Here is a 19211-nt window from a genome sequence, read left to right as displayed (position 1 = left end):
GTTCCGGGGCAGGCGGCGCCGGCCCGGGATGAGCTCGGAGCGGGGGAACGTGTCGCGCACGCGGCCCCAGCGCCACCAGAACGCGCGCGCCTTCAAGAACGACAAGTACGACACCAGCGCCCGGTGCAAGGTAGGCGGGGGCGGGCCCGGGCCGGCCCGGGACACTCGGGTCTGTCCAGGCGTCAGAAGCCACCCGTCTGCAGGCGATGCAGCGCTTGGGGCCGGAGCGGTGGGAAGGGTTTCTTGCCGAAAGCGCAGGCAGGTCCCCCTTCGGCCTCTGAAGCCATGCGCTGTCCCTGCGAGGTCTGGTGCCAGGTCCCGATAGGTTTCGGGATCGTAAACGAAGTCAGGCGGCAGTAGAAGCCGAGGGACCGTTTAGGGATGGAGATAGCTCTGGCCCGGGTCGGCCCGCACCAGGCGCAGTGCTGCTAACACTGCAACAACACATTTCAGACAGTTGTCACTGTAGGCAAATGTGTCGTGTCAGACTTGAATCATACTTCTGACATGAAAGGACCTAGTTAAACCAAAGAATTACAAGAGGAAGACTGAAATAAAGCGCTTACATTTGCGCAGTGAGTGCAGCATTTAAATGTTCAATGGTGTGTTATCCATATGACTTCTTAAAAGGCCTTATCCATATGACTTCTTTTCTTTGGTCTTCTCAAGCTTTGTGACTATGTGGTCATAACTCAGAAATCTTGATGTTTTGAGAGCTTCATTTGAACAACTTTCTCGCATCCCACATAAATACCCAGCTTCAATTGGTATATTTTTAAGAAAAATTTCATGTGTGCTTTAATTTCTTTTTCTAAAAAGGGAGCTCTTTTGATTAGTTAGATAGAAAGGTGTGTTCAGCTAGTCTGTCAGCACTTTTGCTACAAAAGTTATCATCTTCACTCTGTCGCTCCTGAAGACTGTTTTGGCTTTTTTGGTACTAAGTAGGGAAGAGGAAATGGTCTACAATATATTCTTGAAATATTCTCTGTGCTTTTAGTTTTGGTATCATAATATGTGGAAGGGGCTGAAGAACATGCGGTGTGTCTGAGCAGTAACGCCCCACCAAAGTGGGATGTTTCATCTTACAGGCTAAGCAGAGAAGGTGGCTGAGACAAAACAGAGGATGAACAAGAGTTTATCTGGTGCTATTGCTGTCATATCAATATCCCTTTAACTGAACCTGCCTGGGTTGTCAAAAAGAGCTTGGAGGAGGGGAACAAAGTAGTAAGTTAAAGCCTTGATGCCAAAGAGGGAGGTTTGGGTTTTTTGTGAGTTTGTTTTGGTTGGTTTTCAGGTGGTTTTTTTTTTAGGACTGGTTCTGCAAGTTGAACAGGCTGCTTTCCTGGGATTCTAAGCAGTGACAGTATTATTTGTTGTATGAGTCACTGCATGACCTCTGATAGGAGAGGGTTTTCTGTCTGGGTACAAATATACACACAGAAAAATGTGGTAGAGAGCTGATGTATCAAAAAAGTTTTCAAAGAGAAACTGAATTCTGGTATCTGTTTTGTAACTGGAATAATCACTTTAATACCCACATGACTGTTCTTCTGTTTTTCTTCCCTTTGAAAATAATTGACATCCTGTAGAACTAGCTAGTCAATATCATGCACTCTAGAAATTTTTTTTTTTTAATGTGGCCAAGGTTTGCTGTGGACATCAACTTGTCTTTTTTTTCTTTCCATTTAAAGCAAATTATTTATTTTCTCTCTGTGCTGGTTCATGGAGAGGGCTGAGTGTGTGGAAGTAGCATCCTGAAGAATGTGCCTCCTCTTCTGGGGTGAGATAATGTTTGGTAAGGGGAAAGGATAAGTTTCTTTTTCTTAGGGCATCCTGTCATGTACAAATTCAAGTTCTAAGGTACTGCCATGTTTTAGGAATTATATTCCCCAGTTTAGTGTTGCAACTGAAACACATTAAAACATGCACCTATCACTCACTCACTCACTCACTCACTCACTCACTCACTCACCTCTCCCCTTACCTCTCTCCCTGCATAGCGCTGGAGAAGAGGATTGGAGGCACAAAAAGCAAGGATCCCAAGTTCAGATAAGGACAATTTACAGGAAACAGCAAATGAAATAAGAAAACAGTCACAGCAATAGTGTAGAAGAGATGGTTCACACACAAGCGTTCACTATGTGGGCCCCCTGGCAGTACCAGACCACACCATGCTATGTGACCTGGAAGGGACCCCTCCCCCCATTCCTGCAAAATGATGTCAGGTGGTACAGAATAACCTTAGTGTCCTAGCCTGGAAAAATTAACCCTGGCTTGGCCAGAACCAGGACAGGGATACACAGGAGTCAGTAGCCCCATTTTGCTGTTATAAAGAAGTTAGGCTAGCAAAGATTAGGTGGTGGTTAATGTCATAGTTTAGATATGGACTATGGTGATGGTTTTGCATCTCTGTCTTTTGCAGTCCTGGATGATCAGATATGTCATGGATGTTCATGGTGTGATGAGGAAAAGGCAGAAATCATAGAAAGTCTATCATAGGCACTGATAAAGGAGTGGGGCATACTCCTTTCTACCTCTCATTAGCTCAGTAGATCAAAAGAATGCTTAAAGCTTCTCAAAGAGAATGGATCGCCTGTAAATCATTGTTAAACATATGGGGGGTTTTGAATTTGGCCTGTCTACATTGTACACTGTCCAATGTAGTGCTATCTTGAAAGGCTGCAAAATGCTTATCAGCTTAAAATTTGGATCTTGCTGCAATTGTACACTGCATTAGCAATGTTGAATATTTACTACAATAGCTTCAGGTTGTATAGTGGGTGGAGTTGAGGTAGTTAATTATGGTGTTATTGCTATCTCTCTCAGTGAAGCAGTGTCTGCAGAGGAAATTGATCTAGTAGGATTTTGACTTTTCTCTGCTGGCAGTCATTATCCAATTGGTTTTTTTTAGTGTTTTGTGCTCTTTGTCTGACACTGACATTTCTAATCTTAGAGGCCACAGACCTGATTACTTGAGAACGTGCTAGAAGATCCACCTGTCTTTCCTCTAATGATCAGTCTTTACTACAGCATTACTACAGCATTGCTCTTGAGGCTTGTTGAGGTGAAACATTCTTGCAACAAAGTACACTGCCTCTCTGCTGTATTTGGGAAACAGCTTCTACAGTGCTGGAAAAGTTTGCATCTTAGGATGACCTGAAGAAGGAATAGCCAGGACAGGGTAAGACACTGTCTTGTTAGTTATTGAATATTGGAATTTTTTTATTGGTGTTTGCATTACATGGTATATTCCAGATTAGCTCTTTGCAGCACCAAGCTGAGGAATATACATTATGTTATATGAATATACATTTTATGTAAAGTATATTACATAAGTCATCATGAAAACTGCAGTAGTCCTAGAAATGAAAGCAAATATCATTTAACGAGAACATTTAGAATTCCATTGTAGTAAGATGGTAAACCACAAAGTGATTAGTATTTACCCTCAAAGGACTGATTTGTTTCTCCATTTCTTTCCTTTCATTAAGATGATAATTCATATTTCCCTAAATTTCAGGGGTTATTACCTTTGAACCTCAGCTTTACCACAGTGTTAATGTCAGTTACTTTTTCAGCCAGATGTATGGATAAATCTCTTGTTTTAGTGGAAATACTGGTTTAGACTGTGAGAAAGCACTAGGAAGAGAGCAGCTGAATGTAGAGCTTAAATGCTGAGTCAGTAATTGTATTTTGAAACACAGAAGGGAGATAGAGATAGACCAGTGGCCAGCTGGAAGTGTTAGATAACCGTATTGCAGTTTTTGAGATAACGTTCTTGCTGCAACGTAGACTGAAGTCTACTCTCTAGCCACTCCTGTTACTCTGGGTTCAGAAGTACATTCAGTCTTGGGTTGTAGCCTTTCATGTAGGGAGCATAGGAGAAAATATAATATCTGCTCTGGACTCTAACCCAACTCTGGAGGTGGGGCAGAGAGTGAGAGAAAGAATGTGTGGGTAGGCATAGGAGGTGTGTCTAGTGTGTGTGTATATGTCTTTGTGTATTTTCCATTCTTTCTGGGGGAGATGATGAGAGTCCTTCCAGTGCTCTCTTAAATGCTATATGCATATGTTGCTTAAGTTTTGAAATACACTTGATGAGAAAATATTTGTAGTAAAAGGAATTTCAGGTAATGCTGATACAATATGGGAGCAACTGAAGCTCTGCAGGGGACAATTTCAGCCTGTGTAATGTGTATTGGAACCCTGAAGTCTGGCATCTGGTAGCTCAGTTTCACATTTGTCAGTCTGCAGTGACCTACTTTAGCTGCTTAGTAGTCATGTGCTGGAGGTCCTGTGGAGTTATGGTTTTTTGAGAAGCTCAGTTGTTCAGAAATCCTGCATTCACCCTTGTGCTGCATTCAGCCTTGCTGATTGAAGCAGATCCACCTGTGGTTCTGACAAGGAAGTTTATGGATGGCTTTAACATTACACTCAGTTACAGCAGAATAGACCACTGATATGTGCTCAGTGGAAGGAATCTGCTTTCAGTAGAGGAAATCAAAATACCCATAGGTTCACACATAATTAGAAGCTTACAAACAGGTGGTGAAGCTTCTTTGAAGCCCTGTCATTACATCCTACCTGTGAGTGCTTTAATGCTAGTTTTAGCTACGGCTTATTTTGTCCACCAAGTTAGTAGGTGTAGGTGCATTCGTTTGCTTTAATACATTCTGAACTGCTTTTGGCAGGTTGTTAGGTGATTTAATATTAGGTTATGTGATCAGAGGATGTTGATTCGTTAATGTACAACTGAATGTGCTTACAGTGTGCACAGGGAGCATTTTGTGGCATCATAACTTAAGGCTGTTTAGGTATGTCTGTATTGCATAACTGTAATTTCCCTGGAGAATGTATAGACAGACATACAGCAAGCAGTAGAGTTGCACTTTTCTTTGGAGCAAAGTGTGCTAAAGAAAAGAGAGAGCTATTGACTAAAGCAGGGAAAGGAGCATAAAGAAAACCCCAGAGAAACTGCTGCAACAGAAACATAATCTAACATGTTGCAGTGGTTTTCACACCAAAAAATTAATTTTACACCAAGAAATTAATTTCAAGCACTACCTCCTATTTGTGTGTGAAGCCCTGACTACCTGCATAAAAGCTGGGTAGAAAAGTTGGAAAAGAATAATGAAGTTTACTAGCCTTTTTTCAGGGCATTCTGTGGGCAGTTGGGTTTTTTAATGCCCTCAAGGATGAGCAAGCTATTAAATGGGCAATGGGAGAAAATATGAGTTTGTGAAAGTTTAAACAATATATAAAATATATTGAAAAGTAAATATTAATAGGAAAAGTAAGCACCAGAGGAGTTTTTTAGATTTTACTAGTGACTTCCCCATTCTGACTGGAACTGAGAAACAAGAAAATTTGTCTTCAGGTTTATTATGAGGACTTCTCACACATGCCTTTTTAGCATTTTCAAAAATCTGAAAAAACAGACTATTCAAATCTTTCATTAGGAACATCTTTCTTTACTTCTTCAAGTTTGCATTGCTTTTGAAAGTGGTGTGTTATGATTTATTTTGGTCAGAGGAGATGCTGAATTAAGTGTAAAAAAACCACAGTAAATTAGCAATTTTTTTTAGTAATGGTAGCACTTAAATACCATGTGGGTTTTTTTCTGAGAAAAATAAATCTAAATGACGATCACAAGTTAAACTCTCTAACTTCTTTCTTTACATCAATCCATCATTCTCTACTGACTTTCTAAACCAACTGCCTGGTAGGGCTGTAAAGTCTTAGTGGCTCTTATGGCTCAGATGTGCTGAGCCAATGATTAATTACAATGCCCCATACTTGATGCATCAAAATGGAGTAAAAAATAAAGGAAATTCCTGAAGAGGGGGAAGATGCTCTATGTGTGCCCCTTAGAAGGAGGAAGTTAGAACTTAAAGCTCTTGTCTTTCTTCCAGTTTGTGACCTTCTGAGCAGATGCAATGTGATTCCTTTATGAGTAGCTGTGTAAGATTTGTGGTCTTACCATTTTGAAAAGTCCGGGCATCTTTACGCCTGGATCAGGATACGTAAAGTGATTTTTGATGGACTTAAATGTGATGATAGAATCATATGATGGTGTAGAAAAGGACCTTAAAGATCATCTAGTTCCAAATCCCCTGTCATGAGCAGAGATACCTTCCCCTAGACCAGGTTGCTCAGAGCCCCATCCAGCCTGGCCTTGAACACTGCCAAGGGTGGGGCATCCACAGCTTCAGTGGGGAAGCTGTTCCTGTGCCTCGCCACTTGCACAATAATGTATTTTTTGCAAGATCTGGTCTAAAGCTACAATCTTTAATTTTGAAGCCATTCCCCCTTGGCCTGTGACTACATCCTTTTGTAAAAGTCCCTCTCCAGCTATTTCGTAGCCTTCTTCTGGTACTGGGGGGTGCTCTAAGCTCTTCCCAGAGCCTTCTCCAGGCTGAACAGCCTGCCTTCATAGGAGAGGTGCTCTAATCCTGTGGTCTACGTAGTGGCCCTCCTTTGGATTTGCTCTGACATGTCTTTCTTGTGTTATCTCGTCATCCAGATCTGAATGCTTATGTGGTGTCTTACAAGAGCAATGTCAAGGGGCAGAATCCCCTCCCTTGCACTGCTGGACAGATTTATGGGCTGCAAGCTGCCAACTCATGTTGAGTTTCTCATCCGCCAACACCCACAAAGTCCTTTTCCTCAGAGTACTCTCTGTCCATTCTCCACCCACCTTGTATTTGTGCTTGGGATTGCTACAATCCAGGTGCAGGACCTTGCACTTGGCCTTGTTGAACATCATGAGATTTGTACAGGTTCACCTCTCAGACCTGTCTAGGTCCCTCTGTACAGCATCCCTTCCCTCCAGGGTGTTGATCACATCATACCGGTTGGTTTCATTGGCAAACTTGCTGAAGGTACTCTCAATTCCACTGTATAAATGCCTTCTACATGTCCTGGATAAACAGGTTTTCTGCATCCTGTATCCCTCATGAGAGGACCTACATTTTCCCAAGTCTCTCTTTGATCACTGATATACCTAAAGAACCTTTTTTTCTTACCCTTGACATCCTTTGCCAGATTTACTTCTGCCCGTACTTTAGCTTTCCTAACCATCTCCTTGGCTCCTTGGCTCAATTTCTGTGTATTCCTCCTGGACTTCTTTCCCCTGCTTACACCCTCTGGAAGCTAGCTGTTTTAAGTTTCTCCAGGAGCTCTATGTCCACCCATGCAGGCATCTCAGTTTTCTTTCTTGATTTCCTCTGTAGGGATGCGTTGCAATTGGACCTGGAGGAGACAACTCTTCAGTATCATCCAACTCATTTGGGCTGCTCTTCCCTCCATGGTTCTATCCCATGGCACTCTACTAAGGAGATCCTTGAAGATGCCAAAGTCTGCTCTCTTGTAGTCAAGGGTAGTGATCATCTTCCCAAGCTCCTCACTGCCCCAGGGTCCTTAAAATTTGCTACTTCATGGTCACTGCAGCCCAGGCTGCCCTTGAGCTTCACATTCACCAGCTCCTCCTTGTTGGTGAGAACAAGGTCCATCTCTGCTTGTTGGCTCTTCTGTCACTTGGAGAAGGCGGTTGTCATCAGTGTATGCTAGGAACCTCTTGGATTACCTGTGCCCTGCTGTACTGTCCCTTCATCTTTGGCATCTTCAGCTTTTGGGATGGTCAGTGTTTCAGTTTGATTGGAAAAAGAAAGAGAATTAAAAAGGAATGCATCCCTGTGTAATTGTTGTGTATTCTGGAGCCAGATGATGACAGTATTGGGGCAAGGAAGAGCTTTATAAAGCTCCATGAACAATAACTATGCATATATTTCCTTGCTCCATAGCAAATATTAAGCAGAATTTGTAATTAGCTGCCTGTTTGATGAACTTTGGATTTGCTTCAGATGGGAAGTTTCTGAAGTAGTTTCTGTTTCATTCTTCAGGGCATGCAGTCCTGAGCACAGGCTCTTGCATTCCAGGAGTTTTAGGCTTTGCTGAGCCTGCCCATGGATCACTCCGTGGCACAGCTCCCAACCCCGGCCCCAGCTGTGACGTCAGGATGTATTAAGGGAAAATGCATCATTTTCACCCAGGAAGCTAACTGCTTCTTTGGTAGGACGACCATCTCCCTTCAGCTTAAGCTCCTGCAGCCTTTTGACTTTCACTGGGTTCTGCCTTAGCAAAACTAAAAATAGCTGGTAACAGTAAACATATCCCTACCTGGAAAAACAAATTACTCTGTATCTTACTGCCCTCCTGTAGTACCAATCAATGCCAGTCAGGGAAGTTAGGAGGAGCGCTGGGACGTTCAGACTAATTTGCAGGTTTTGGGGAGCTTCTGGGCTATAGTGTTTGGAGCCTTGCTACATGCTGATCAAGTGCTGAAAACAAGGCTTGTCTTTGAACTGCATGAATTTTGAAAGACTGAACGCAGGCACTGCTCACAGCAGTTTGAATTGCAGGATATTGAAATGTGAGATATTAAATTGCCTTTAACAGATATCTACTGGGAACTTACTGATGATTTTCTTCTCTCAGAAATTTTGCACCTTAAGCAATTGTTGGTATTTTTGGAAAATATGTCCATAATGCATCAGAACCACATCTTTGTGTGTTCTGTATTCAAGCAGTATGCAAAACCTTGTTTGCTTGGCTTCTTAATATGCCAAGTCTGTATTTGATCATTTAGAAAATAATTTTCTTTTAACTGAAGCAGCCAGAATGCACCACTCATTCAGTTTACCCCACACCATAGGAAAGCTCATATTGAATGTGCAAGTTTAATGAAAAAGGAGAGAATGGAACACAAGTCCCAGAGCATAGTTTCACTTGAAAGTAGCGTCTCCTCTGCCATATAAATTTTTTTGAATAGAATAAGATACTGTGTTTTTAAAGCCTGGTTTGTATTTTTGGTCTTATGTATTGAAGTAGAGCTTTGTAGAGTAGTAAGAAACTCTTGTGAATCACAAAAGCAGGAAATTACTTCAGAAGGTGCTGTATTCATGGAATAATTTTTTTTCAGTTTATTGTGAAAGAATAACATCAATTGAAATCCAGATTAATGCAGAATCACTCCTTTCAGGTATGCTAAGAAGTAGATGTGGTTTAAACCATTTTAATAATGCAATGTTGATATGGTACCCATTTTTAAACTATCTTAAAAATACATTTTTTATTATACACAGTTTTTAGCCATTAAATTTCTAGTTTGAAATTTCTGAATTAATATGAACACCCATATGATAGCAAAATTAGTGCTGGCATTCTTAAATAAAGAAGAAATAAAATTGGATTGAGCCTATAAGGACATAGCTAGTTATTTAAGGTAAGAGTGTGGTTTGGTACCATTTCCCATCTCAGAATAACTTTTCTTGTGCAAATACTACTAGCCAATTGACATTTTATATTTCTGAGAAAGCTAAACACAAAATGTTGTAGGAGATATTATGGAAAATTTTTCATTGTCTCAAAAATATACCATGGTTTAAATTACCATTTAAAAAAAATTATCTTAGATGCAGAGAGAAAAAATGTTTTTCATAAAGGAAGGCTAGGATTAGAGAGAGATTGAATAATTTGACTGCAAATAGTGTGTAGGTTCTAGTTTTCTGAGGAAAAATCCTGAGACTATTTAAACTATGTAGTATAGTGATAGCTTGAGCAATAGTAAATGAGATGCTAAGTCTTGTAAGTTGTCTTCTCTGGACAAAAGCTGTGTATTTCAGGGCTTATTTCTTCTTTAATCCATTTTGTAAAATACCTACAGTAATCAATTCTCAGCAATATAATAACAGAAAGAAGTACCACTATTAAGATAATTAAAATAATAATCATCATCATCATCATCTCTTCTTTAACCTCAAGGTACCCTTTCCATGAAGAAAATCTGTAGACAAATGTATATGAAAGGCTTAATGTTAATACCAAGCAACATGTTTATCTGTACTCTATCAATTATAACATGGGTAAAAATGCTTTCTAAGGAAGATTTTACTCTTTACAGCAGGAAGTCGTCAATGTATTTTTTTTTACTTATTCAGAAAATAAATGCTAAGCTTCATGATGGAGTGTGTCAGCATTGCAAAGGTGTCTTGGAGTGGCGAGTTAAATTCAGAAAGTACAAGCTACTGACAAAACCTAAGAAATGGTGAGTAAAGATATTTTTTGTTAATTGTTGGTCATGTAGTTTGTGAGCTTTTGGAAAATATTCTGGCTTTGGAAACTCAGAAGAAGAAGCTGCTATTATGCAACATTTTAAAATGTGGATTCTGCAATGACAACATATAGGCAGTGTTAATTTTCTATTTCATAAGGCTTTTGTTGTAAATTTCTGCAAAGAAGATGCAGAGGAAGAGCAACTGCTTCCCTCTTTGCTGTTAAAACTGGTTGAACTGTGGACCTGTAGGTTTTTAAGACTGTCAGTGTCCTCCTGAACAAATTCCTCCCTGTTGTAACACAATTTTCTAAGGTCTTGTTTCACATCTGTATTGGAGGGATCTGCACATCTCTTGACTTCTGTACTTGCTAATGTTTGCAATACGTGCATTTCATTACCTCTTAGCATGTTTTCTCCTTTTCTGTAAGAAAATATAATCCTAAGTAGTAAATGTTGGCAGTATTTGCATAGAGTTCTGTATTGCTCGTTTTTGTGTAACTGTATGACAAAGATGATAAATACTTTAAACTATCACAAGCATATAAATGATTTTAGTTTTCTGAAGATGTTCTCTGCTTCCTTCTTATTTGCTCAGTTGCAGAGGTCCTTACCTCCTGTGGTAGCAGACACAGCCAATGTTGTGCATCTTGGTTTTTTTTCCCCAAAGGGAAGAAAGCAGGCAAAACCCCCATGTAAATCAGGGAAGCATTGGATGGCTTCTTAGTTATTCTAAACAGCTGTTAAAGAACTGTTTAAACAACTGTTTTAAAGAACTTTTCTTAATGTTCTAAAGTGACATTTTAGAAAAGCAGCTTATAACAGAGTGTGTGATGTTCTCTCTCATATTTTTGAACGTGGAAGTTGTGCCTCAGAGCATTCTAGCTTTACAGATGATGATTTCTATGCCAGCAATACAGTGGCTGGGTGAGCCATTGTTCTGAAAGAACAAGACTATGAAAATTTTCAACAGATGAAGCTTCTGGGTGAAGTAAAAGTGTAATCGACATTAAAAATGGGACAATTAAAAAAACAAGGAATCTTTATATATCAAAAGATGGGTATGGAGGACTTTTCTGTACCTCAATTATTTTTAGTTTCGTAACGTCTTTAAAATTATGAGTGTTGGTACAACCACAAGTATTCACTACTTTACTTCTCAGTATTTAATTATTAGAAGATAAACTATTTTTTAAAAAATATATAAATCTGCCTTGCATTGGTAGTGCCTCTCTTTAGTATGACATGTCTGGGAAGAACTTTTGAGGCATTAAAAATTACTGTCAGGAGATCAGCCTTATGGGGTATATTGTTCCAGTTTTGTTCTCCAGATATACAAGGCTTTAGAAATGCCAGCTGAATGTTAAGACATCGAATTTTGGAAATTACAAAATCCCCAGAATGTTATCATATTTTAAAAAAGAATAGCCCAAGCCCCTCTACCTTATTAGATTGGGTTTGTTGAGAATACTATTCCATTGAGGCTTGTGTTCATAGAAAACAAAGTCTAGCACTGACTCAGTTTATACTCTGAGGAGTTTAAGAGGAAGTAATTTCAGTGCTTAACTGAAAGCTTTTTATTTGTGGAGTCCATGTACTTTTTTATGCCATATGCTACTTTTATCATTAAACTGGAAGTTATGCAATTTTAAAGTAAAAGCTGCCAACTGCAATGAATGGAAATGTTTATTCTATCAACTTAAATATAAAATTCTTTATTTAATGTTTCTTTTTCAGTACTTGTTTTAGTAAGTCTTCCTGAGGAAAGTAAGGGAGGGGGGTGAATGGCAATGATTTTGATAATGCTGCTTGATAAAACACTGAGTGTTTAATTTGAAACCAGACTAACATGTATTGTTCCTCTTTTGTGAGTGCTTGTTCCTCTCTTGTATATTGTCTTTTTAGTTGTATTGTATGTTTAGTAAGTGTCCACAATATTTTTTAAATCATATTTTCTTTCTTTTCACAGTGTGAAATGCCTCCAGAAGACTGTAAAAGATCCTTATCATACTATTTGTCGACCATGTGCTGGTAAACTAGAAATTTGTGCTAAGTGTGGGAAACAAGAAGAAATAGTGATTCCGTAAGTAGCTCACAGAGTACATAGTTTCAGTCCTGTACTTATAATTCCCCTTGTAACAAGCCTTGTTTGGAAACTGCAAAGAAGCTGTCGTAATTTATGCCATATTCTCAATTATCCCAACATGAATCAGCGGGAGTCATTTTCCTCACTTTCTTCAGATGCAACTGGGGGTGAAGTGCTTATTGGTGTTAGTGAAGCTGAGACAACAAAAGTCCTACTTGGTGAAGACATTTTAACACCAATGGCTAAATTGTATTTCTTCTTAACAAAGCACTTGAAAATGGATTTTGGTGTAGAGCTTCATAAAATATGCACAAGCCATTTTGCTGTTTGCATTTTGTCTGCCACTTGATGATTCAGTTACTAGTGAACAGAAGAACTAAACAAGGACTGATATTGAGCACAGTTACCACAGTATATTTAGCAGGCTTTTGGCTTTTTTTTGCTGGTATTCTCTATTGAGCATGATACATAAAACATTAATATATTAGTTTTTGACAACAATCCAGCAGTTGCTTACTTGGTCAAGCTGTTCAAATATTTATTTTTCTTTCTTTGCAGTCTCTTCTGTACTAAATACTATTTTATGCTTACTTTACTGTGTTTTATATCCTTTTTATTTAGTGTGAAGTAATTTTAGGGACTTTTATTGCCCCTCTCCTCCTTCTTCCCACCCCCCCATCTTCTATCCTATATTGGGATGGAATGCCAGGAGGATATTCTATCTTCCATCCCATTCTTGTTTAAATTCCAGAAATGGGTGGTGATAATATCTCTCTTGCTTTCTACAGGATTGATAAAGGACAAGACAGAATTCACAGTGAGACTTCTAAAAATGGCCAAGAGAGCAGTAAATTGGAGGATGAGCTGGATTTTGATACAAATTTCAGTAGTGCAGACAGTGATGAAGGTTCTGCTGTGCTTGAAGAACAATTTAAAAGTATGAATTTTGAAAAAACAGAGATCTAAAAGGCTGCGTTTATGCAAGAGATTATATGCAATCAAATATGGTAAACTGGTTTTTGCCCTTAAACTGCTCCAAACGCTGATGAGACATCTAAGGTCCTTGTATGTTAGTTTTGGCATTGTCTAGGATGATGCATGTGGGGATTTGTATTAATACACATTTTTATGTATTAGGAACAGAATTTCTTTGAAAATATTCAGAAAATATTCAACATTCTATCTGTAAGCATAGTTATTTATTTCATACATATAACAACTTCCTATTTTTATGGAATAAAGTCTCTTTGTGTAATTGTTCGAAATTCAGTGTTATGTGACCGTCGGAAGTATTATTGCTATCTGGAAACCTACCTGAAAGTCTAGAGTAAACACAGATAGGAAGAGCTAAAGCAGCTCCCATGGTTTTCTGAAGGAAGAACTTGAAGCATTCTGTCAGTGAGTTTCCAGATGGGGTCTTACCCTATGCTTGAGGGTTTTTGTTTGGGTTTTTTTTCCCCACAAAAAAGAAGCAAGTGTGTAAATGCCATCACCAGTACAGTTCATGAACAGTTAAAGCTTATTTACCAGGTATAAGTGTGCATTACAGATTTGTGACCTTGTTGCTACCAATATTTTGTAAAGAAGAAACCTGCAGACTTTAGAATTTCTCATCACACTTTCTTTTCATTTTCAGAATTCAGAGATTCATCTGGAGCTGTTGTAGTTTTCTCTGATATGAAAAGACTTGCGTAGTGGAGTGATGCATATAGAGTTACTCCCTTCCCAGTTTCTATTCCAGTGTTGATAAAGCTGTACAAAGAGCTTAACTGAAGTTCCACTAACTGTCTTTACTCTTTACGTTTAACTAACAGTATATGTATACATTAACCTATGACAATATGCTAAGCCATATCTGCTTTGGTGCTTTGCCTGATTTGCAATAGTGAGCATGGAAAAACTTGATTCTCAAACTACATTTTTCAAATGCTCGGTGAGGAAATTCAGCTCTGAGGTTGTTGCCCATCCCTGCCTTGGAATGAAGGAAATACTGAAACTTGATTCTTTGGGTGTAGATAGGTACCTGATGCCTGTCAAGCTGGAAAACACCAAATGTTCAGTGGCAGAAAAGGAGGTTGTCAGGTGTGTTCAGATGCGTTGGATCTGAAGGCTGTCTGAAGGTTTCACTGGCAGATGAGTCTTCCCAACAGGACAGCAATGCCATCTGATGTAGTGTCACATCTGTTGTCCTGCCAGTTGATGTCAACAATGGCAGAGTGAATGAGGAATATCCCATGCACACACTGCAGATGACCAGGTAGGAGGGTGCATAGAAGGAAGTTTTTAAGTAATCTGGATTTAGCTTCAGAATGGGTCTCTCTGAAGGAATAATCAAAAGTGAATTTGACTTTTGAAAGTGCCATGCATATGGGAAATGTTCTTCCACTTGGAAAAATTTATAATGGCCTTATTCTTTGTTGAAAGGTGAGAGGAAATCCTGGAATGATAGAAAGGCATGTGATGAAGCTGGCAGAAGCTGTATAATGAGAAAATAAGGGGAAGAAATTTCTTCTGGTAGTGGTGACACAACCTGTCAGTACCAGGAGTGAGCAGAGTGACAGAGATAAACAATGTGTTGGAACACAGTGCAAAAATGTTTGTACAAAGGGAAAGTTCTGTGAAGTCTTTGTGTCACACTTCTGATGCTCTGCCTGGAGCTGGTACTGTAGCTGATGAAACTGGGCTGTGGGTGAGCACAGCTGCAGTGGTGGCTGGCTGGTGTTAGTCCAGCCTATCTGCAGACAGTTTTGGTTCTAGCGAGCCTTCTGTCTTTGGTTGTAGCTGTGGCTGAAGGATAAACTGCTGGAAATCATTTCTGCAACATGGTTTAACACAGTAGTTGTGAGTCACCTTTTAAAATGGCAGCTTTGCAAGGCAAAAGGAGTTTTTACTGAAGATTAGGATATATTTGGAACTGCATTAAGCTATTTTAACTAATGTATAAGAGTTCTGAGTACCAGGGGTTTGGTTTTCTTGTCTCTTTTTGAGAAACTTATTGAACAGAGGATAATGCAGGAGTAGGACCCCTTTAAATGCTGATCTTCAGTATAGTCATATAGAAATGAGAATATTGTTAAAAAAGGTGATCAAAAGTCATCAAATATTTTTGAGATCTTCAGGGTAGTCATCTAGAATGAATGAATTTTAGTTCTTAATTGAGATTTTGAAACCTTTCTGCCTTTTCTTTCACAAATAATAATGAATTTGTGTCTATAAACATAAGAGGAAATTAAAAATACCACAGGCCTGCAGAGTACCGAGACACAGTTTAAACAGTATGATCAGAGGTTTCAGGATTTGTCTGGACCTTGCAGTGCCTCACCAAATACATTACTGAGGATGAAAATGAAAGATGTTAATTAGTCATCTGAAGAATACTTGATGCCTCACTAGTGCTGCAGTGATGTCGCTGACAGCTGAGTTCCTGTTACCAGGTTGCCCTTAGGAGTGTTATTTGCCATGACTCAACACTGAAGTTATTATTTAGGTAGTGGACTGCCGGTATGTGTGAGGCAGGCATGCCAGATGATTATTACTCCACGAGGGGAAATGCTCATCATAGCTGGAGCTGCCAGAACTCAACATGTTTGACTTGTACACATTTCTGGGAACCAAATTCCTATGAGGATTTCTTGAGACAACCTGGATTCATTGCAGTATGATGAGAATCTGATGTGGACACCATGCTACGTTCTAGAATAATTCCTTAACGATCTTCTCTGTCAAAGTTCACAGGCATCTCTGAGACATCCTATCATCAAATGTTTTGAAAGATCAGCTAATGCAAAAAATATTGCTCCATGATTTACTTCCAGTTTTGCATGGGCTGTGCTCTTCTATTCTTGTCTTGGCTCTGGTTAATCTGTATTCCTCCAAAATACTGTAATAATACCAGCCTCTGAAGGTTTATAGAACTACTGGTTAATTAAGAAAAGTACAGCTTGCTTTCTCCCTCTAATGGGCACGTACTTGGATGTTGAGATGTAAATCACAGCATTAGCAAGGAAAATAGAAGAAAATATAGCAGGTCGTCAAATGTCAGCCACCTTGTAAACCTCTAGCCCTACAATTATGTATGTTTTCTTTGTTTAGGAGTCCTCATAAGTAAATGTATGCTGGTAGAAAATGCAAAACTAAGTGCTTATTGGAAGCAGCAGCCTGACTTACAGAGTTAATGAGGAAAGGTTTGTAAGTGACAGGGAGAGATGCTTTTCTTTATCAAATGTTTAGGGAGCTGCTCACGCAAACTGCCAGCATCTCACTTAATTTTCCTGCCTACCTTTGATCTCAAAGCTAATACAATTCAAAACTCTTGGTGAAAAACAAGCTATGAACTCTGCATACATACTCATCCTGTACAGTGAGTTTGTAAAGTAGGATTCCTAAACTTTGAAACAATTGAAGTGCGATCTTTCTGTGGCTTGATAACACATTTGCAGACTAATTACCTGTAACAGACTAGAAATAAAATATTTGGCTTATTACAAGTAGCAGGCTTTTCTGCTGGAGCCCCTAAAAATAGTTAAGATGAAATCACATTAAAATTATCTTTTTTTTTTTCTTAAGTCAATAAGAAAACATCTATTTGAAATAACAGGGGTAATACTCATAACTCAGTCATCAATAATAATTTGAGGACATGAAAACAGAAGGCAAAGGCATTAAGATTTTACCTGAAAAATCTCTCCTTGCATTTGCCCCTGACATAACTTTAGAAACCCAAACTGAAGAGATCAGATTTATTCTTATAGGTACTGCGAAAACAGCACCAAACAGTTTAATAGTTTGCTTTTAAACTGCAACAGAATACCATGTTTTTATTTAAAAAAAAAAAAAAACAAACCCTAAAAAAGGTTTATGCCTGTTACCAAATGGCAGCACTCGCTTGAAATCTCTCTTTTAAGGACATCTTGCATTTTTGGGCCTTAAGATTGTAATACCTCTTCCTCTTGCACTTGACTTGCAGTTTCCCTAATCTTGCATGAGCAAGTATGACACATTATGTCAAAACAATCTATGAAAAGTATCCACATTTTAATTATTACCAAACATATCAGCAATGAAACTTGTAGCATTTATTGAATAACATGTAGTGGCAAAGCTACATGTGTAAAAGCTAGACTTTTTTTACCTTATAGACTGTCCTGACTATTATGTTCCTTTTAGGGTTATTTCGTATCCTTTTCCCACAGCTGCTGTGCTGTGGAAGTTTCTAGCTGCATGAGAGCTGTACAGCCTCTGACTGTCAGCAACAATGTATTGCTCCAGGTTATTCCCAGTAGAAGGAACAGAAGTGATAAAACAAACTGCTCTGCTTTGTGGGTCCACCTTGTAGATGGACTGTGTGGGCTTCATCAGACACTGGGGAAGATGGTAGATCAGCTTCTCAGAAAGAGCACTCCTCAAACCTAGCTGTGCACACCCAGTACAAAATACACTTGTGAGGTGAATGTGAAGTGAAATAAAGCCATGGGTCCTGGGGGGAATAGATGAAACGGTGCTATAATATTTTTTATAGTATTGGAAAAATGAAGACTAATCTCAAACCTTCCATATCCAAGGAAAAACAAGCCCCATAAAACCAAACAACTTCTATTCTTTTAAGCAACAGCAGATTTACTATTACCTACATGACAAAGATTTTAAAAGTCTCTCTGGAAATGGCTAATACCTCATTCTCCAAAGAAAATAACTCTTCAGTAGTAGCTTAATCTTTCTGACAATAAGTTATTGATGGAACCATGCGGAATGGAGCAAGGTTGTACCTGCATTACTCAGAGAAAAATCATAATACAATCTTTATGTTATAAAACTAATCTTATGCTTTAAAAAAATCACAAGGAATTTGCCTAGAAAATATCTAGAAAGATTCAAGCTATATTGCTATAATCTTTCCATTTTAGGAAATTGTTGCCATAAGGTTTAAGCCATCTTAAAACTATGCAGGGACCAGAACCTCACAGCTATGGTTTTCACTATATTTCAGCAGGAAGTTTTCCTTTATTTCCAGTTTTTGTATATCTTGAGTTGCATTTGGGTATTAGTAGTTCTGACATTATGAATTCTCCCTTCAAGAAAGAATTGCATTTTGGATCACCACACCTAACTAGTTGCTTCTTTCTCATCCTCATCTCATGACTGCACCTAAGGTCTACAGAGACCAAGTACAGGTACTGGCTGTCTCTGTTACTTCAAAAAATCACACTAGCAGCTGACTGGTTGTGAACACCCCCCTGCAAATGAACGAAAACAAAACAAAACCAAAAAGACCTCCCCCAAATGAAATGAAACTCAAAAACAAAACAAAAAATCCAACAAACCCAAACAAAACAACAGCAGCACTATCCCCCCATCCCATGCTGTAGCACTTACCCAGGGCACTCAGAATGAGTCCTGTTGGACATTCTTGTCCCTTGCCACTAACGTGTGCCATTATGAGAACCAAGTGTGTGGTTCTAAAGAAGGGTAATGCATATGCTTTGGTCTTTAAATGGAGAGAAGGGCCTCTGTCAAATATCTGATGGTGCCAAGCAGGGTTGTCCAGCCAAGTTTGTCCCGAGTGCCGTTTAGGGCAGAGGGTGGGGGGAAGGTGGGAAGAAGGGAAAGAGTGTGCAGCAGGAAACAACTTGTGAGTATGGAAGGACAGAAGTTCACACTGTACCTGCCTCTCTTCATCTCTGCAGTCTTCAGCTGTCACTGTGTGCATGGAAATCAGTCCAAATAATAAACCTTGAGCTTTATTGTAATTAGCCTGACAGCAAGTTGGTGTTTCTTGCCTCCCAGCATGTCAGCTGAGGTTTTCAGCAGGTTCCAAGGAATGAAATACCTTGTTGCTGTTTGAGATAGCTTAACTTTTGTTGAAGTGAAAGCAATTTAAAGGAGACATTACAACGAACAGTAATTACTGTTCAATACTTCTCCTAGGGCCTAAATGGAAATGATTTTAAAAAGACCAATTCAGATTAAGAATCCCACTCGTAGAACTGAAACTAGACCTCCACAGTGACAAAATGC

At 39.1% G+C, this 19211-nt stretch overlaps 1 protein-coding gene across 3 annotated transcripts; it reads left to right on the top strand.

Annotated features, from left to right (window-relative positions):
• The first annotated feature begins 6 nt into the window (after nt 1-6).
• On the top strand, nt 7-13415 carry LOC311165693 (uncharacterized protein C9orf85 homolog). 3 transcript variants are annotated; one of them, XM_084225916.1, is made up of 6 exons: nt 45-130; nt 2954-3181; nt 8981-9040; nt 9999-10105; nt 12081-12194; nt 12986-13415. In XM_084225916.1, the coding sequence occupies exons 3-6, from the start codon at nt 9020-9022 to the stop codon at nt 13161-13163; spliced, it is 420 nt and encodes a 139-aa protein (XP_084082042.1). In that variant the 5' UTR covers nt 45-130; nt 2954-3181; nt 8981-9019; the 3' UTR covers nt 13164-13415. The 3 variants fall into 3 exon arrangements, with proteins under 3 accessions (XP_084082043.1, XP_084082041.1, XP_084082042.1); XM_084225917.1 differs by lacking the exon at nt 2954-3181 and having other exon boundaries at nt 7-130; XM_084225915.1 differs by lacking the exons at nt 2954-3181; nt 8981-9040 and having other exon boundaries at nt 11-130.
• The last annotated feature ends 5796 nt before the right edge of the window (nt 13416-19211 follow it).

The sequence above is a fragment of the Fringilla coelebs genome (assembly GCF_963513975.1).
Source record: "Fringilla coelebs genome assembly, chromosome: Z".
NCBI classification, from domain to species: Eukaryota; Metazoa; Chordata; class Aves; order Passeriformes; family Fringillidae; genus Fringilla; species Fringilla coelebs.
This window is presented reverse-complemented; position numbering and strand designations above follow the sequence as displayed.